Here is a 21967-nt window from a genome sequence, read left to right as displayed (position 1 = left end):
AGTAGAGACGGGGTTTCACCGTGTTAGCCAGGATGGTCTCGATCTCCTGACCTCGTGATCCGCCCGTCTCGGCCTCCCAAAGTGCTGGGATTACAGGCTTCATATATTTCTTTAATAAAAATAATTCTATCTTAAAAGTTATACTCATTCATTAAAAAAAGAATTTTAAGAATGTAGTAAGAATCATATACTTTATTTCTGTTAGAGCAAGGCAATGTGTTACACTTGGAAAGAGGTCATATTAATTTTACCACATATTTTTGGGACTCAGCATCTTTATATTTTCTGATTTTAAATAAGCAATTTTGCTTATGAATTTTGTCTGAATCTCTAATAATCTCCTTATAATGCCTAATTATGCCCTTAGTTTAGGTAGGTTTTTCAAAACTTACCAGTTATTTCATTTTAGATTACCACTCATGTTCACTTATCTATAGGTGTCTTAGTATCATCTTATTTATATTTGAGATAACCATGTCAGATGTTAAAATACTTTCCCCATTTTTCTTATAACCATTTGACTTTAAGTGTGAAGGTATTTAAAATTTTTTGTGTGTGCACTGTAAATTGAGTTTATTGATTCCACTGCTTTCAGGCTTGTACATTTTTTCCCAGAGTGAAGCCACTTGTTTCTCCCCTTACCTCTTCATAGTTTGATCTTTCATGTTTAACCTCTTAATCTATCTAGAATCAATAGATGTGTATCATGAGAATGTTAATGGATTTTACTCCCCACCCCCACCCCAAATAGCTACTAAAGAACAAACAATTCTACATTGAGTTTTAGGAATAAAAACTGTTAGCAGCAAACTTGCATTAAACCACTGCAGACGTAAGACATTGAGCTGACACAAATACCATAAGTCACATTAGTTTGTTTTTTGTGCTTTTCTTAATGTTAGTGTTAAAGAACCAAGAGCAGCTTAGTAAGGACGTACCTCTAGGCAGGAAACAAATTTTTACATACCTAAGCAATTTTACTGTAAGGTCAGTTGATCTAAGAAGTATTTCAGAGTAATTTATGGAATAACTCCTAAACTAGCTATGTTTTATGAATTTTCGTATTTATATAAAATGTGTGTCAAAACCCTTCATGTTCATATAGAGGTTTATGTCGTCAAAAAGGACAGGCTTTGTAGTAATACAATATGACATCAAGAGAGCCCTCAGCTCCTTAAAATATATGGCAGAAAAACACAACAGGAAACCTGTGATCAATGCTAGAGAACACAGCATTGTTACAGGCAATCTTAGGCTTAAAGATCAGGTGAGATTCTCATTTTACTAAAATTCTGGGTTCCAATGTGGTCTGTACAAACTCCAGCAGACAATCCACGGTGTCTAGGAAGTAAATATAATGACTTTTATTTTTATTAAGCTTTATGTAGTCTTTTAAAATTTCTTTTTTTAGGGAAGTGTATTTAAAATGTACATAGTGCAGTAGAACAAGCATGTTAACTGTTATGGGCTGAAATTTGTCCCCCCAAAATTCATGTTGATGCCTTAACCCCTTAACCTCAGAATGTGACTATATTTGGAGACGGGCCTTTAAAAAGTTAAGTTAAAAGAAGAAAATCGAATACCAAACACACAGAGACACCGGGGTGGGTAGGCAGTGGAGAAAAAAGGCCATGTGGGGACACAAGACAGTGTCTATCTCTCAGGCAAGGAGGGGGCCTCAGGAGAAAGCAAACCCACCAACTTGCTCTCAGACTACCAGGCCCCAGAACTGAGAAAATAAATTTACGTTGTTTAAGCAACCTGTCTGTGATACTTTGCTATGGCCACCCTAGCGAACTAATACAATAACATAAACATCAATGTATATTAAAAATGTTTTCTGATAGAAGATATAATAAAAATTTGGAAACCACTTATCCAAAGCATTTACCTAGGTTGTAAATGGTTTCCTCATCTGCACACAGATGGAACTTACAACTTATGCCCTCAATAAGCAAATGAACTTTTTTCCTATTTTCCATTTAATTATAAGCTGATCTCTTTCATTAAAGGAAGTTCATTTCTGGCTTTCTTTTCTTCCCCCCTCCAAAAACAGGTATCTATTATTCTGTTTCTGTAAAGATATAGGATTATTGCTATTTTGATAACCTATGCCATACTTAATTGAAAATTTTAAAATCTTTGAATTTGTTCTTTGGATCAGTTGGAATATATTTCCTGATAAACTACTAAACCATTATTAGCACAATCTCAGTTGCAAAGCATATTCCACTTAGCCAAAAACAATTTACTAAGTAAAGCCAAGGATGATAAAGTTTATAAGCTACAGTTTTATTCATATAAACAATTTAGTTTGTGAATAGCTTTTGCTACCTAGAAGCATTTGATTGCTTTAGTTGTATTCTATAAGTGAACTGCTCCAGGCTGTTCACAGGTTATACATATTACGGGAATTCTAGTCTTCGTCTGGCATTTATAAAAGCACTTAATTTTAAACTTGCAGAAAACATGGTACTTAAATAATTTTAAATATTATAAATTTGCCTCCCTCAATACAAAAGTAAACCAAACTACATTTCTTTCTAGTGTTGTTTCTATGCATAGTTTTATATTTGAAGTCAGTTACATACAATATCATGTACACTATAAAATATGCATTTTACACATAAAGGCACATGAGAGTATCTTTTAAATAAATAAAAACATATCTGTTGACCAATAGCTTTAACACAAGACAGACATCAAATCCTCTAACATTGTATGGTGAAATGCTATTTGTAGCTGCATTTAAAATCACAACTTTCTTTCCCACATACATAAAAACTTGCAGGGAGAAAAAAGTTTTGTGTGTAAAGTAACAAAAAAATGCATTATTTTAATCTACTCATTTAAACTGTTTTTCAATAATCACATTTAAAAATCTTTACCTATTTTATTACCCAAAGGAAATCATTTAAATCTACCAAATGAAAAGAGAAACAGAATGTTGACATAAATTATTTTATTGTGTGAAAATGTCAAAATTCAGAATTAAGAATAAAAATATAACATATAACAAAATAGGCATTTAATTGTTAAAATACACCTGGATTTACAAAACATATTTTAAAATGTTTTTAAAACGCGTAAGGAATAAAAATTAATTTTTTGAGAGAGCTATATAAAATGTGAATTCTATATTATATTTAATTTCAAAATCATTTATTTTTATTAAATGAAGTCAGTAGCTACACTATAGTAAACACAGATAGAAAACAAAAAGTTTAAAAACATGTATACTCCCGAGATAAATATTAAAAAGATGGCAAAAGAACGAGTTTAGTTTTAAAATTGAGTAAATGTTACAAAAAGCTGTGCAATTTTCCCTTTAAAATCCTTTTCAAAATTTACATTCTGTCTTTTCTTATTGCTTTTTATCACATTTCAGCCACCTCTCAAATTCAGGTTGTTATGAATTTTAGATCTGAAGTCAAATGCTTTTAACTCACTCAGTGTGCTTGGTAAGTCCGATGTACAACCTCCAAGAATATATACAATGCTGACTGGAGTACAGGTGACCTGATTGGTAAAATTCGGTGAGTTAAAAAATGTGAATAAAATCTCATGTTCTGAAGTAAAATTTTTAAAGTAAATATATTAAACGACAAAAAATGTACTTAATGTTATTATCAGATACTAGTATATGTCTGTTGTGTCAGTACAAGTTACCAAAAGCACCAATCTTAACAAGGTGATATAAAAATCATTCTGTTTATACTATTTTCACTGGGATATAAAGGTTTGTTTTCAATTAAATGTAACATTATGAATCTGTTATTCAAAATATACATCTAGAAGTCTGTCTAAATGCCAAATACAGAATCTTATGGATGCCATTCTTAAGTGCAAGAGAAGTGCTATCATCTTAAATTAAGAAATTATTTTGGAATTATTTATTTATAAAAGTAATTTTGGGCCAACATTTTTATTCTCGTTACTTTAGTACACAAGCTGTTTCCCAGTTGTGAAACAGAAGTCTTTGGACCTGCAGTAGGTTTTCCAGTCTTTCTGCCTTTAATTTCATAGTTTAATTTCAAGGCATGAAAGAATTAGAATCACCTAAAAGAGTTACTGCAGCTTCTGATGGAACAAGGGAGTGTAGGGAGCACCTTGATCTCTGAAAGTGTCTAACCTTTAAAATAGGACTTTATTGAGACTTTTAATAGTATCTCACAGAATATATTTTGATTAATTTCAAAAACATTTAGGTACAAAAAGTATTTCCAGTCTCTCTCACTGAGTACTGTTTTCAAATCATATAATTGGTAAAATAAAGATCTGAGAATCTATTTCAAAAATATATTATTTTTAAATTAGGTCAAATTATGACTTACACTTAAAGAACAATGCTATTACAAAACACCTCAAGCCATATAAATATATCCTGTTTGTATAGTTCATGTCTGAAAGTAAATCAACTCTATTTTCCAGACACAATTTAAACAAATCATCTATTAAAAAAGGGTGTATAATCAATATCATAGTAATTAAAATTTTTAAAGATTTAAAAAAATATAAAAATAGTTTTAAAATTTTGGTTATAAATTCCTAGAAGTCCCCCTTCTATGTGCATGTATCTTACAAAAAATACTTAATATCTAGAAATACAGGCTCTTGAACAAATAGTAAAGAAAGTGCTGAGTTCACTGGCTCTTTTTCTAAAGTTTTCCTTCAGAAGTATCCTCATGAGTGGGGATGTATAAACCAGAGTCAACAGTAAATCTTGCTAATTTGGTCCAAATGCTGATTTTATGTACTGGTCATTGTGCTTCCTTTATTTTTTAACCATGAAGAACACAAATAATTAATTATCAAGTCAGGTCCTTGAGTATTAATCTTCTCACTAAAATCGTTATGGTTATCTTGCCCCAGTCATCAATATACAACATGTTTCTTCTTCTGAGAAAGAAGAATGTCCCACTTCACCTTGCTGATATTAAGAGAACTCCTCCATACGTCTTGTTTATGAGATCACATCATGAGCATCACCATTAGGTCGCTGTGGCACAGCCAAGGGAGGCAGCGGCTTCCCATAGAAATCTAAGAAAAGAAAAAAAACCAAATGCACCAAACAGTTATGGAAAATCAAGATTTTTGACACAGTTCATTATTTTTTAGACATTTAGACATTTTAGACATTTCCAAAGAGATAAGCTTACAGAATCTTGGCATGCCTCTCTAAAGCAGACTTCCTTTTCTCTCGTGCATTTTAAATCTTAAGAGACGGTACCAACGTTCCATCCTGTTGAGCCAAATTATACTCTATTCCTTTTGCTTTCAATCCACACATGAATTAGTCATATATTACTTATTATAATGGTGAAAACATTCCTTGCTTATGTTTTACTCTCCAATCCAATTTCCATTCCTTACTTCTTACTTTGACTACTGCAATAGCCCCCAAATTTGGATTCTTACCCCAAATATAGCCACTATCAAGTTTGTACTTTACATTGCAACAAAAAATACTTTCCTAAGCACCAAATCTAATAATAGCATTTTCCCTTTTAAAAATAAAAGCATTTCTTGAAAAGTTATAGCAAGTTCAGACATCTTACCATATATATGAAGCCTTCACAATCTGGCCCTAAGCCATAACTCCACTTTCAACACTGTAATTTCATATTTTCTCTTTCTTACCCACTCAATGCACACACACCTAATCTCCTATCACTGGCAACTTCATGTTATTCTCCAACTAAACAATATTCTTTCCTGCCTCTCCACCTTGAAATAGTCTGTTTCTTCTGATTACTGACTCTTCTCATTCTTTGAATACCTCGTTATAATGCCACTTCCCCTAACTGCCCATGCACACAGTACTCCTACTGTGCATAGTACTCTAACTGTACACCACAGAACTCATTGTCATATATTCTACAGTAAGCTGAAGAATTGTCCTCTCTATACAGTAGGATCCTCACAAAAGCAGAATGTACATCTTATTCATCTTGTGATTACCAATGTTTTAACAAACAACAAAATACTTGTATGTTAAATGAGTGCAATAACAGAAAAAATATGTCATATGAAAAATTGGTATTTTTTCTTCATATGTATATGTGTGTACATATAAATATACACACTAACACTACCTAGTTTTCTGACAACATAGTGAATATTTACATTGACAATGTATCTGATGTACGTGAGTTCACTAACAGTTGTATAATAAAAAAGAAATAAATCTTCTGTAGTCAATATAAACATCATGATGTAAAGTCAGTAAACTAAACAGATATATGAGAGTTCACTGAAAATACCATTTCACTAATTCTGCTATAGTCTAAGGACAAATTTTTCTGTCTTTAAAAAAAAAAAAAAACCATGAATTTTCACTAACGATTATCAAGAAACATTTCATTATTGACCTAAATAGAATTCTGGGGGAAAAAAGCAAATAGCATATTTATATTTATGTACTTTTTAAATAAAAATATTTAAACTGGTTTGATATAACTTCAAATTATATGGTAATGCTTTTCTAAAGATTAAACTTCTGAGTTTTTTCCCAGTAAGTGAAACCAAGTTCTAGACTAGGTAAATACAGAGCCATCAAAAAACGAATTGGATGTTCTTAACAAACAAGTTTATTCAGCTACAATTATCTATAATTCTTTTGCATTCTAGAAATATTTTACTGAAGAGACCTAGATGATGGTCTGAATCAGAACTTCTCCCTGTTTTATAAGGCAGTTCTCTACTTCTAAACATCCTTCCTCTAGTTTTTGCATCCTAGAATTCTAATGCCATAAACTAGCTAGACTATAGCATATGTTAGTTATATTCAAAGAAAATTGTTCCCTTAATTCAACAAAAATGTTAGTAACTTTCTACTTAGTCGAACTTTATTAGGTTTACTGATTCGATCTCTGATTTTATAAACTGTGTTGATCTTCACTTTAATATTCAGCGCTGGTTGTCTTATTAGGAGTAGAGAGAAAAAATTATGTGGCATTATCACTGAGTATATTGAGCATATACAGAAAACTACAGCTTTTTAACACTTAAGTTACAATTGTAAGGTCTCGTAGTTAAATTATTTTAAAACCTTTCCTTTTTATAACTGCTTGTATAAATATATCATGGATAATAAACACAAGCTATGATTCTTTTCACCTCTGTATTCTAAGGTAAACACCAAATCAAATGATATAGATGTAAAGCACACTTAAGAATAAAAAATTAAATAAAATGAAAAAAAAGTATAATGAAAAAGGATGGCTGTGGATTTGACAGGCTTCCAAAACTAAAACATAAGTTTGTTGAAGTTATAAGGTTAAAGAAAAGTTAATGTAACATGTACAGATGATATCTGAAAACCAATCCTTTTGCATTACCATTATGACGTGTTTCACCAAGAGGCTCAAGTTTTGGAAGTCTAGTGACTTTAGGGGTTCCCCAGCCAACTAAAGAAAAAGAAAAACATTTTAAAAACACTGTTAAACAAGGCTTCTTTAGGTCTGTTGAGAGGATCCCTCCCTGGAAAGGAAGCATATGTAATATTCAATGTCAATTCAAATATATTGAATGACACTATGGAAAGCCAGAAACCCATTTTAAATGGCTTCTACATTTTAAAATGTAATTATAGGCTGCTAACATCTGCTTTAACTTTTCAATAGCTTTTAATAAAAAATAAAAGCACCTTCACCACTATCAAAAACAAACTCATGATATCATTCTAACTCTAGGCAGAAACTAAATATTTTCTTAATAAATTGAATACTGGAAATGAGTCGATAAGAGATTCTTAAAATGTTACCAAATAATGTCTAAAGCCTTGCAGCAGGGATATAAGGGCACTATACACATATTTCTCTAGTCATTACATATTTATTGACCACCTATAGTAGGTGAGGTACTAAGCTTAGTGCTGAAAAGTTACTCACAATTATTGTGCAAGTTAAGTCCTAGTGTTTTATATGCATTACTCCATTTAATCCTCGTAACAACTTAGGACATGGGTATGTATATTGAAAATATACTAGAAAAAATTAATACATCTTGGTTTCAAATGTTAAGTTTCAGGATGAAAGGTCCAATTTTTTATTTTTATTTTTTTCTGAGATGGAGTCTCACCCGTGTGTCACCCAGGCTGGAGTGCAATGGCATGATCTTGGCTTACTGCAACTTCCGCGTCCCAGGTTCAAGTGATTCTCCTGCCCCAGCCTCCTGAGTAGATGGGATTACAGGCACGTGCTACTACACCCAGCTAATTTTTTTTTTTTTTTTGTATCTTTAGTAAAGATGAGGTTTCACCATGTTGGCCAGGCTGATCTCAAACTCTTGACCTGGTGATAAGCCCGCCTTGGCCTTAAAAAGTGCTGGGATTACAGGCGTGAGCCACTGCGCCGAGCCAGTCCAATGTTTTAAAAGCTCATGTTAGCCATCCATCATGAAACTTAAATTAACATGTGGGTACTGATATTTCAAACAGAACTTGAACATATTCTAGGAAATATTGGGTATGATTTTCTTACTAGTTTTTACTTATTTTTTTCTTCATAAAACTTTTTTTATTCAAAAAAGCAATGGATATTTTTGTTAGCAAATTTTGTCCAAATTAGAGTAAAAGATTCTTCTTCACAAATATACAAGATAACGAATATGCAGAATAAAAATGACAAGATTCCTTTTTTTCTTTTTTTTTCTCTATTGTTTAAAGCAATATTTCTAAATTCAGTATCAGTATCAATTCACTCACCAGGAGGAGGGGGTGGGGGTGGTGTTGGACTCTCAGGAGCACAGTCATCTATATTAAGTGGTTCTACCCGGTGGTTCCTTTTCATTCTTAGTTTCTTAGTTTTCTTTCTACCATTAGCTACAAGAATATAAACATGAAACTTCATATCTTTATGAAAAAGTGAACTTTTATAATAGAAAACAAAGAATACAACAAAAATATTGATATTATTAACAAAAAAAATCTTGACTATTCAACTTTGGAAATTGTTACAATAATCAAATGTGTACTGGCATTTACTAAGAATATATTTTTTAAGTGATAACTTATTGAATGAATGAATGGCCAATGAATATCATACAAAGAGTCAAAATTCTACATTTGAATCTCTGAGAGGTTTTTCACAAAAAAAAAGTCATATGAAACAAATATAATTGTCTAATTGCAAGAGTTTCCATGAAATTCATAATAATCTGGGAAAATAAGCTACTCATTACTGTGTCACTCAGTATATTTCATTTTTTTCAGTGGAATATGTAGAATGATTCTAGGTATAAATAGTCCAAAAATAATCCCTTGAAATGTGACATAAAAGGCCCTAAACAAATCTAAACATGTTACTTATTTAAAATAACCCCTACAAGGCTATGCACAGCAGCTCACACCTGTAATCCTAGCACTTTGGGAGGTTGAAGTAGGAGGAATGCGAGAGCCCAGGAGTTAAGAGAATGGTCTGGGCAACATAACTCTATGGAAAAAAATAAAAAGCATGGCTTTGTTTTCACGTGCCTGTAGTCCCAAGTATTCAGGTGGCTAAGGCAGAAGGATCATTTGGGCCCTGGAGTTCGAGGCTACAGTGAGCATGATTGTGACACTGCCATCCAGCTTTGGTGACAGAGTGAGACACTAGACACTATCTCAAAAAAAAAAAAAATTAAATAAATAAGTAAATAAACAAATTAAATAACTCCTAAAGAAGGTAGGCCCAATACAATATAAACATGTAACCAAAGTCACATTAGAACTAGCAGAATTGAATGTGTTCTTTCTTAAAAAAATTATTTACATATTGTAACTTAAACACATATAAACACTTTAAGGAAATGTATGTTAATGTATAAATTTTAATAGGGTAAACTAGGATGACACAGTAGTTAACTAAATTTAGAACATCAGTGTTACTGCAATTTTTTTTTTCTCGCTCAGGTTGGAGTGTAGTGGTGCGATCTTGGCTCACTGCAACCTCCACCTCCCAGATTCAAGTGATTCTTGTGTCTCAGGCTCCAGAGTAGCTGGGATTGAAGGCGTGTGCCACTACACCCTGCTAATTTTTGTATTTTCTGTAGAGACGGGCTTTTGCCATGTTGCACAGACCGGTTTTGAACTCCTGACCCAGTGATGTGCACTCCTTGGCTTCCCAAAGTGCTGGGATTACAGGTGTAAGCCACCCTGCCCAGCCAATGTAACTGCAATATTTCAAAATTGCCGTGTGTGTGTGTGTGTGTGTGTGTGTGCATGCAATGTACTTTCTAAATGGGAATTATCTGTAACATAAAATATATACATTATCTGTGAAGCCTACAAAACAAAAAATACAATCACACTTAGAAACAAATTATTATTCTAAATAAATTAGTGTTGTTTGAAACATTTCACTTCATATAAAAACAAACAGGTCTTTGTACAATTAAAGTGGTAAGCCTAACAACTGGAAGAATAGATCCACAAGATGTGGAAGAATACAACCACCAAACGGTACTTTAGGGCAGGCAGTAGTTCAGGGTCATGGAAAAGCACAGGATGTGGATCAGATGATCTGGACCGGGGTCTCAGCTTACACAGACAGGATATATGATCTTAAGTTACTCAACCTCTTCAAGTCCCTGGTTTCTTCATTTATATAATGGAATACTATACCCCTGGGATTGCTATGTTACATAACAAAATATTATGTTGAATAATATAGCGCATCCAAAGGCATGTTTTAAAGTATAAAATATGTTAGTTATTATTACAGTTACATGATTTACTATCTGAGATCTCCCTGTGCTATATTTTCAAATCATTTGCCAAAATTACTTTGCTCTTTAACAAGCAGTAGAGAACTATTTAAAAACTTAGAGACCACCGTAATAGGTCTACTTCCTTTTCAACTCAGCTGACAGTTATATGGGTATAAATATGATTGCCCTAACTTCCCAACTGATAAAAAGTATAACTTTCAAATCTAATATTTTCATCCAGCAAAATATCCATGTTAGCTAATCTGTATCTCAGGAATTGAAATCTTATTTTCATAAGGCCGGTGACACTATAAAAATGTCTTATAAATAATGAAGCCATATTAATAAATAAAAATGTCAAGGAAGCAACAATCATAGGGCATCTCTCATGTGGCTGACACTGCTAGGAGTAGAGTTATTTTCTAAGTAACCCTAAAAGTCTTGTGAATAAAGACAATGTTTATCTGCATTTTAGAGATGAAGAAACTAAAGAATGTTATATAACTTAACGTGTATCTAGTAGATAAGAGAGTCAAGATTCTATCCCAAGTTGTCTGATTCCAAATGCAGGCTATATCCCTACCATACCAAAAATAATGAATGTTCTGTTATATAACATAGCCAGTTAGAAAAAGAAAAGCAATTATGAGTTGAAGATTTTTTATATTAAAATAAGAGAAAAATGGCTACTTGACAAGACATTTTAAAAATGTTCTACCGATTATGTTTGCAACCTACAGCAACAGCCAGTCAGTAAAGGAAATGATGCTGATGTAGCACTTATGAGCCTTAAAAAACAAACAAAAAAACCTTAAGATGTTAAATTTATTCCAAGAATTCTTGAGAGCTATGCTGTATCCCAAATTTATTAAAATAAAATTAAAAATGGAATTTTCTGCTAAAATCCTTATAAGTTACAAAGGACCACATTTTAAGCCATCATGGAAAAACATGTTAGGAACAAACTGGCTGAATAATAAAAGACCTTGAGAAAATCATGGTAAACATGGCATTGAAGACAGAAAAATATTGCAGTACTCGTTTATAAAAACAAACATAAAAAATGAGATGAAGTGTAATTTTTATTTATATATACATAAGATAATTTAAATAACTAGATTACCTGATTCCAACGATGGCCGGTCTGTCTCATCTTCATTCTCTAACTGCTGTGTTAATGCTTCCTTATAATTTTCTACTAGTCCAAATTCATTATTTTTTTGGCCACTGTCATTAACCTGACCTTCTGTCTCTATTTGCTCATGCTCCATTTTATGTTTCAGGTGGCAGCCATCACTGTCTTTCTCCATTTTTTGCTTTTTTTTCTCTCTTTCAAGTTTTCTTTCATTCTAACAAAAAATAAAATACATTATCTTTACTATGATGGTTTTATCTAAGATAGTTTTAAGGGAGAAATCAAATACCTTAACAGCATTCTGTAACTTTAAGGACACTGTGAGATTCCTATTTTAAAAATGATTTCATGAATACATCATTAAAAGATGCCAAATGTCAAACCTTCAGTAAACACAGAAAGTATAACGAAAGAAAACAAATATTACCAGTAATTCCACAGACTAGAGATGACTGCTATTCATCTTTATTATTCGGTATATAATCTGTTCAGTGTATAATCACTAAGAGATGATTTTCTCTGCCAACCCCCACATGTACATACACACATCATGTACAGACATACATCACCCAGAAACATACATAAATGTATGTATCTATATATACATTTACAAATACATGTAGATTATGTATTTGATGTTTAAACAAAAAAGAAAGTTTTTATTGAAGAATATACATTTCTTTCCATGCCAATGAATATATGAAGTGCTCAGAACAGTGCCTTACACATAGTAAATGCTACATAAATATTAGCTACAATTATTTTCAATTATATTATTATGTTTAATGTTTATAGCATACCAATTCTATACCAATGAACAAATAATTTACTTCCAATTTTTCATTATTTTAAAAAATAGAATCATCCTAATAGCTTTTTTTTTCTTTTTCTTTCTTTTTTTTTTTTTAATTAAATTGCTAAGAGTAGAACTGTTGAGTCAGTGGGTAGGCAAATTTAAAAATGTCACACGTAGTCACAAACTTCCCTTCAGAAAAACTGAATCAACGTACACCCCAGGCAAAGGTTGGGACAGTGATTTTTTTCTACATCATATTCAATACCACATATCATGATTGACCTTTTACATCTCTGCCATATTAATACATATTTTTATCTTAGTGTTATTTTCATTTGAGTTTAAGCTAAAATTTTAAAAATGAACTATTACTGACTTTTTTTTTTCTTTTTTTTTGAGATGGAGTCTTGCTATGTCGCCCAGGCTGGAGTGCAGTGGCGCAATCTCGGCTCACTCCGCCCCTCCAGGTTTAAGCAATTCTCTGCCTCAGTCTCTGGAGTAGCTGGGATTACAGGCACGTGCCACCATGCTCGGCTAATTTTTTGTATTTTTTAGTAGAGACGGGGTTTCACCATCTTGGCCAGGCTGGTCTTGAACTCCTGACCTCATGATCCACCCACCTCGACCTCCCAAAGTGCTGGGATTACAGGCGTGAGCCACCACGCCCAGCCACTTATTGACATTTTAAATGTTTTTTTTAGGAAACTGTCTTTGGTAACCCAATGCCCACTTTTCTATTAGATTCTCATTATTTTCATAGTAATTTGTAAGAGTTATTTTGTGCATACGTGTCACTAGGACTAGTCACAGAGCCACATGAGACTATGTGTTCTATTTTTCACTAGAGTTTCTTTCTTTTCATTTTTGCTTTTTAACTTTGTAGAACAGCTCTTTTAAAATTGGGTAATACAAGATCTATCTGCCTTTTTTCTTTATGATTTGGGGCTTGACTGTCCTGCTTTGAAATGTTTTCCTCCTCCAAGCACATATAAAGACTTAACTATATTATCTACTAGTAACTTGAAGACTTTCACTTTTTAAAACATATTTAAATTTTTGATACTTTTGGAATTTAACTGGGTATACAATATTCAATAATTTTCCTTCTTCTAAATGGTTAAGTTGTTCTATTATTCTTTTCTCTCAGATTTGAAATGTTATCTTTATCTTGTACTAAAATGCTCATACATAATTAGGTTTATTACTATTTGTTCCATTGATCTGTCTGTCTCTTCTAGAACCAATACCTTCCAATATCTCACCATTTTAATTATCCGCGGTAATAATCAAAAAAATGTTAGGTGCTTCTGTACCAAGAAACATGCTAAAAAAGTTTTGTGGGGAAAAAAAGAAAATCGGTATGTTTAAAAAAAAAAAAAAAATATATATATATATATATATATAGCTAATTTGTTTTTATTTCTTTACTGACCATCTTCTCGAAATTATTATAGTTTCAAAGCATAAGTGTACTTTCCCCATGCCACTTATTAATTTGAGAACTTCCTGTATGTGATATACTATGTCGTACACCACTATTATTCACTTCTATACATTGTGGAAAACACGGTGCTGGGAGAAGCACTAGAGCCTTCTACATAATTTATACCCATGGTACTATAAAATAATTAGCCATTATTTATAAAGCAAGCCTTATTATACATCAGAATAACTGAGGTTTCAAAGTAAAAAGCACAACTTGACCTCTTCTCTCTCAATATTTTTAAAAGAACATAAAACAAAACTTGACAAATATAATATCTGATAGAATGGAGACAAAACAATAGCTCATGCTATTAAGATGGTCTTACTATAATTAGAAAAGCACATATTTAGGGTGAATGCAATGAGGTTAATGAAAGATTGAATACAATTAAACCTCCTGGTATCCAAGCAACTTAAAAACAAATGTCTCATATTACCAACTATTTTGCAAAATAAAGCAATACCAAAACTATCCAATCATCTTCTTACCTGCGGAGCTGCCTCCCTCCTCAGTAGCAGCCCCAAGGAAATTTAAACAATCATCCACCTTTCCAGATGAGCACCTGTGTGGAAGGGGGCAGTGACAGGGGAAGAGGAATGGGGAATACACAGGCAGGACCAGGACGTCAGCCTAAGGTTTAGGAAGCACTGCCTCAGAAGAGGCATGGCTGCCGCCAGCCATAAAAGCAGAGCCAATGCAAACTCTGGACATGAGCAGAAAATGAAAACAAAGACACAGATACACATACGCACACACATACAACCCCTTAACTTCTCCATAATTAAAATCTACAAATTAATGTTGGTAAAATTTCTGATTTAAAATGGAAATAAATGATGTTCAGATACAGGAGAATTTATTGCAGTTTCAAACATCCTTAAGTATCTTGGAAAAACAGAAAATTGTTTATGTACTCTAATGCATTCTAAATAAATATTACAAATGGGCAGTAACAGCAATACGGAAACACAGAAAATGTAAGTAAGAGTAAATATATTATTACTATATGAAATAAATGACAAAATAGATTTATCAACACAGCAACTACAATAATTGCTACAGTCAACTTTTATTTATTGTCATTTAATTCTGAAGTCATATTCCCCCTTTTACACTAGAGTCAAAGGTAATTTAACAGTAAGACAAAGCAGTAAACCTTTCATCAGTCTCTCATCTCCAATTTCTTATAGAAATAATCTCTCTGAAGAAACACTTCTGTTTCCCTGCCTCCTTTCCCAACTTTCCACCTTCTTTTCCAAGTTCCAACGTATAACTTAAGATACAGAAATTCCATTTGCCATCATTCATACCTCAATGATTACAGATGCTATTGGCTGGAAAGGATTTGTTGGTTCTGGGTCCAATTCAGCCAGACTACCGGTTCCATCAAGTTCAGCCTGCTCTTGTTCATTTTGTTTCCTATTGTTTGAGGAAAAATAATTGAAATTACCTTTGAGAAAGTGCTGAACCATGTTTAAGAAAACTGCAATAGGTATAAGGCTATTACATGTAGTAATTTAAATATCTAGACATGGTTTTCAATTACTGAGAGCATTTCAAAAATCCTTATGCAGGCAAGAGGCTTCTTCCCCACTATGTGAAGACTAATCACTTCATTTTTTAAAAATACTGATAAAAATGACATTTCTTATGACTGACTTCTTAATATCAACAGTGTAATTATTCTTCCATGTGCCAAGGGTATTACTGATCAACTTATTAATTACCCTCCAAAATCAATGCTGTCCTCTTTACTGGTGTTAACAAATAGTAATTATTCTTATTAACTCTTAAGGGCCAAGTCTTCTCTTATAAAACTTGGAAAACATTCCTTCAACTCAACCTATGTTTTCACTTTTGCATAAACATGTTTCTTATTTAGTATAAAAGAATAAAAGACTAGAATATCTATAGTTTGATTCTATAGAAGTATATGACAGAGTAGTAATATAAAATATTTTATCAAGTTGTATATCATATTTGAACTAGATAACTTCCATAATAGTGTTGAGTGGCTATAAAAATAAGTTACCATATGTATCATTCAGATTAAATAAGTATTTCCATATCAGTTACCACTGAACATTTACTATCTCTGTGATTTATAGTTAATGTTGTTCCATATATGATGAATAATGTTATTAAGATGAGCAGCTGGCCGGGCGTGGTGGCTCACGCCTGTAATCCCAGCACTTTGGGAGGCTGAGGTGGGTGGATCACGAGGCCAGGAGTTCAAGACCAGCCTAACTGACGTGGTGAAACCCTGTCTCTACTGAAAATACAAAATTAGCTGGGTGTGGTGGCGCATGCCTGTTATCCCAATTACTCAGGAGGCTAACGCCGGAGAATCGCTTGAACCCAGGAGATGGAGGTTGCAGTAGGCCAAGATTGTGCCATTGCACTCCAGCCTGGGCAAAATTTCATCTCAAAAAGCAAAATTCCATCTCAAAAAAAAAAAAAAAAAAAAAAAAAAAAAAGATGAGCAGCCAAAGACCAGAAGAAAAAAAAAAAGAAATACAAATATTGTGGATTTTTAACTGGACTGTAAGTACGGTATAGCAATGTAAATGTTCATTACCATAATATTTACTAGCTGTGTTGTAGATGGAAATACATATCCTTTTATTATGAATCTAGGAAGCCAAGATTTGGAGATTTGCAATTTACTACTTCTGTCACTTTGCACCTGGATCTTTGAGCCTTAGCTTTCCCACAAATGTGAATAAAAATAACCACTTCAGAGAGCTGTTTCAAGGGTCAGATAAAGTAATATATGTGAGACCACTCTGTGAATGAAATTTCTCACAAGATAGCCATTGTTATTAATGTTATTTATTAGTAAGCAAATTCAGGAATACAGTATTAATATATTATTTTTACTTCGCATGTTTTACTGTTTTTCAAACACTACAAATGACTATCTGAACCAATTAGATTGGATTTAGTGAAGTAAAAAGGTTGTTTTTAATCACCCGTCTCCGAATGTCAATTTACTTTTCATTATGGAATACTGGCTCAACAGGAGAGGTCTCCTCAAGAGGAGAGGTCTCAGACCACAACTGGCATGGATAAGGAGAAAGAAAGAAAGGGTAAGGAGTACCGGAAAAGCCTGCCATAACATGATCTAGAATATAGAATATCATTATGGAAAAGGCAAAAACATTTAAAAAGTTACTAACATTAGATTTCTTTTATCCAACTCAATTTGTTGCTTCTATTTTTATTTTCTTAGTGGAGGGAAAGGAGTTTTCACATAAGTATGGCCATATATTTAATTTTTATAAATATTATATATAAAAGGTATACTTACATGCATGATTGGTTGTACTGAGCTTTATATGATAAAAATAGATACTAAGAAAAAAACAGATTCTCACAGGAACTAAAACCTTGTATCAACAGCTGCCAAAATCATTCACTCTAATCTGTTTTTTATATAAAGAGATCCCTGATGAATGGCATGCTCATATTATGGAGCACTTGGGGATAGAGAGTCATTTCTACAAATATTTATTTAAGTCCTATCGATGAATTACATGAAAAATATGTTATCAGAGGATTTCCTTCACAGTATAAGAAAGCTCCTCATAATGGGGTCACCAAGGGTAGTAGGTTCTTGCCCACTGGGCTACAATTATGTTAAACTACACAGAAGGCCAGATGGAAAGCAACTTTGGATCAGATTTTGCTTGAGTTGAATGATTCTCTAGCAGCTCACCTTCTATCCTTGCTGAAACTAAAAAGGTTCCTCAGTCTCAACGTTATTGACATATTAAGCCTGATAATTCTTTGTTGTGGGAGACTGTCCTATTTGTCATAGGACGTTCAGCTGCATCCCTGGCCTCTACCCAACAGATGCCGAGTAGTACTCCACCCCTCCCCCTAGTGGTGAAAACTAAAAATGTCTCCAGACACTGACAAATGTTAAAAACTACCCTGTGCATTGAGAACCACTGCACTAAAGATACCCATAAGAAATCAGAGATAAAAATTTTAAACTCTGGAAGGCAATGGTTACATAAGGAGTAAATTTAACTACTATACAACCTCCAGAAAAATTAGGAATCTACCACCCAAACTTGTATAGAAAAAGATCCATAGAAATACAAAATTTACCTAGTGTCTTCCTTCATATAGAAAGAAGAAACTGAACAGATAAAACTAACAACTAATTCATCAAATTCTTATGTTTTTGATTCTTCAAATGCACCGTGGTGCAAAATTAATCTACTTACCTTTCTTCTCGTAATTTTCGCACTCGTTCAGCTCTTTCTTGTTTCTCTTGTTCCTCAAGAGCACGCTGTTCTGTTGTATCTTTTTGGATGCGTTCATTTAAGGCATCAAAGTCTCTTGCAATAACATGTAGCAGCCAAAAAAGGCCTTTTTTAATGGACTTGTCAATTTTCTTTCCATACCCCGAGATTGCTGAACATGGTTCCTAAAACAGAAATTTATTTGACTAAAAGATTAAAAGGTCTCCACACAAATCTATTCATAAACTATTAAGTATAATTAATAGCAAATCAAAATTAAGCTATTTAAGTTAATGATATGAAGCATCTGCTTATTTAACTTCCAAAACATAGCATTGCAATGATTATTAACATTAGTATATAGGACTTAAAATATTTTACAGATAACATCTGTACGCTATGTGAGATATTATAAAGAGGGTGACAGTGCCACTTACAATATTAGAAGAAAAAATTTAATTGCCATAAAAAAACACGTCTATTTATTAAAAATGCCAAGAAGTTTTAATTCCTTATACTAAAATCTACAGCAGTAAACATCCATAAGATTGACAGCCTAATGTTTTTTGAAACCAAGATAAATTATTAAATCCACTGTGGATCTTCCTTAAGACTGTATGACATCTCTCCTGATATGATTGATCTTTTCTTTTTCTGTTTTTTAGAGACAGTGTCTCATTCTGTTGCCCAAGCTGGAGTGCAGTGGCTGGATCAGAACTCACTGCAGCCTTAACCTCCCAGGCTCCAGTGGTCTTCCCACTTCAGCCCCCTCAAGTAGCTGGGACTACAGGCACACACCCCCACACCCAGCTAGTTTTTGTATTTTTTGTAGAGCTAGGGTCTCACTATGTTGCCTACGCTGGTCTGAAACTCCTGGGCTCAAGCAATCTGCCCCCTTCAGCCTCCCAAAGTGCTGGGATTATAGGCATGAGCCACCATGCCCAGCAATATAATTTTTCAAAATTAATTATGAATCTCTCATATGTTTAAATGTTGTATTTACACTTTTCTTTCCCATTACAAATGTCATACTATGATGTGTTGGCACAGTGCACAGATCCTATCAGCAATATCTTAAAATGCAAATGGGAAGCTCCTTGAAATCATGGAGAGATGGTTCATGGAAATAACAATGAAACAGACAACAAATATTATGGTATTAAGTTATATCAACAGAAAAGTGGGAGTGTGATTTCATAGGTTACAAAAAATTCTTTGAAAAGATTGTCTTTTAACTGCTATCACTTTTATAAAAACCAAGTTATACTGAATCTATTTGAAAGGACAAAAAATTAAAATTAAAAAAAAAAAAGACCTTACTATCTGACAGAGGCACTTGTGCTCATTGACCAATTTTTCCAGAGATAGACATTCAATGACATCAGCTTCTCCTAACGCTCCTTCTTTATCTTGTTTGTTTGCCAACCTAAAAGATAAATAAAGTACTTTTATACAGCATATACATAATTGGATGGAAACTTAAAGATATTCTGAACACATTCTTCTTTTTTTTTTTTTTTTTTGAGACTGAGTCTCACTCTGTTACCCAGACTGGAGTACAGAGGTGCAATCTTAGCTGACTGCAACCTCCGCCCCCCAGGTTCAAGTGATTCTCCTATCTCAGCCTCCAGAGTAGCTGGGACTACAGGTGTGTGCCACCACGCGTGGCTAATTTTTTGTGTTTGTAGTAGAGACTGGGTTTCGCCATTTTGGCCAGGCTGGTCTTGAACTCCTGACCTCAAGTGATCTGCCAACCTCAGCCTCTCAAAGTGCTGGGATTACAGAAGTCAGCCACCATGCCTGGCCTGACCACATTCTTTGATTCCCAAGTTTTAAATCTACTGATTACAGAACACACTAGTTTCTTAAAATGTTTTAGTACCAATTTTGTCATTTTTCCTTTATTATTGCTAAAACAGTTTGTAACTACTGGCCTATAAAAGGAAAATCAAATAAAGAGAAGTGTCAAGAAAGCAAACAACAGATCAATATGCCAACAATAAAGCTACGAAACAGAAAAAGAAGAGGACTAATTTCCCCAGGTCACACCCATAAATTATATTCTTACCTTCTTAAAATATAAACTGTAATGTTTTAAATGCCCAAATATTTATTCTGAATTTGTAATATTTGAGCTTATCTACAATTACAATGTGTGAATGTGTCCATATAAATGTACAATTTACTGAAGACCCAAGGCCACTTCTAATTGACTTGGCAAAGCACTGGGAATTAAAAAAAAAAAAAAAAGATTGTACTCAATTAGAGACAAACTGGACACCGACAAAATGAAAAAACAAAATATACTACAGAAAAACAGGATTTACCACAATATACCACTATTTAATTATAAAACACAGATTTAAAAGTTTAATAAAATACTGCCTTGCTCAAAGTTTGACAGACTCTTTAGGTTAAAAAAAAAAATTAAGTATAGACTAAGACGAAACCCTTAGAAATTATCGAAACTCTGTCATTCTTGCTTATCTATATAACTTCTTTTTTGTATTTCCCAAATTACCATTACATCTACATACCTTCTGTTTTGCTGCCTGAGTCACATTACTTCACCCAGATATTAAAAAATCATTACCATGATACCACTATTACACCTAACAAAATTAACAGTAAGTCTTCAACATTACTCGATTTACTCAATATTCTCCAGTATCATTTTACAAGCGTTATGTTTAAATTCAGATCCAATATGCATTACTTATCACTTACCTCTTTTTGAATCCGTATTACACCTGCCCTCCCTGCTACCACCCCCACAACTCTTTTCCTCCCATGACATTTATTTGTAATTTTTCTTTAGAATTTCCCATATTTGGGATTTGGCTAATACCTTCCTTATACACTTATTTAACATACGTATCCTATATTTCCCATATCTGGTGGTAAGAAGCTGGATGAGTTTCAGATGAAATCTTTCTGGCAAGCATATTTCGTAGGTGGTGCTTGTATTCAGGGAGGCATATAATATCACTTTTATATAATGTCCTGTTTTAGTGGTATAAAATTATGGGATTTACATTTAGCCTGATCCATCCAAAATAAAGTTCTTGATTAATCTTTCACTTAATGATTTTAGCAGCCATTGATGACCTTTACTTAATTCTATTATTTTACCAAAGTTTATGAAACAGTAACTTTTCTAGTTCCATATTCCTTCTGCATTTACTAGCAGGATTCTTGCTTAAAAAAAAAAAAAGCTTTCACCAACTACTTGGTTGACTCTTAAAACTCACAAAGTCAAGATAAATGTTTGATCCCTTGCCCTTATTTCCTAATTGTCAAAATAATGCATTGATGGCATAGCAACCTCCAAAGGTAATCAGGTTGATTAAAAAAAAATCCTATAAATTTAAAGATTATTAGTGCAGTTTTGTTATGTAAACGTATTGCATAGTGGTGATATATTGCATAGTGGTGAGGTCTGGGTTTTCAGTGTAACCACAAGCTTAATAATGTGCATTATAGACATTAATTTCTCATCTCTAACTCCCCTTCCACCCTCCCACCCGTCCAAGTCTCCAATGTCTATTAATCCACACTCCATGTCAATGTGCACACATTATTTAACTTCCACTTATAAGTGAGAACAT

The 21967-nt window shown here is 33.1% G+C and overlaps 1 protein-coding gene across 4 annotated transcripts in view; it reads right to left on the bottom strand.

The window, feature by feature from the left end:
* Positions 1-2947: 2947 nt before the first annotated feature.
* Positions 2948-21967, bottom strand: part of ARL13B (ADP-ribosylation factor-like 13B) — a 93273-nt gene continuing 74253 nt past the window's right edge. For all 4 annotated transcript variants that reach the window (XM_011977270.1, XM_011977268.1, XM_011977271.1 and 1 more), the window contains 7 exons: positions 19680-19785; positions 18342-18544; positions 15417-15525; positions 11813-12038; positions 8708-8824; positions 7341-7409; positions 2948-5040 (listed from right to left, as the gene is read on the bottom strand). In XM_011977270.1, the coding sequence (XP_011832660.1) occupies positions 4964-5040; positions 7341-7409; positions 8708-8824; positions 11813-12038; positions 15417-15525; positions 18342-18544; positions 19680-19785 (907 nt within the window). In that variant the 3' untranslated portion in view covers positions 2948-4963. The remainder of the gene's footprint in view (positions 5041-7340; positions 7410-8707; positions 8825-11812; positions 12039-15416; positions 15526-18341; positions 18545-19679; positions 19786-21967) is intronic.

This window comes from Mandrillus leucophaeus, unplaced genomic scaffold, assembly GCF_000951045.1.
Source record: "Mandrillus leucophaeus isolate KB7577 unplaced genomic scaffold, Mleu.le_1.0 Scaffold176, whole genome shotgun sequence".
In the NCBI taxonomy this organism is placed as follows: Eukaryota; Metazoa; Chordata; class Mammalia; order Primates; family Cercopithecidae; genus Mandrillus; species Mandrillus leucophaeus.
This window is presented reverse-complemented; position numbering and strand designations above follow the sequence as displayed.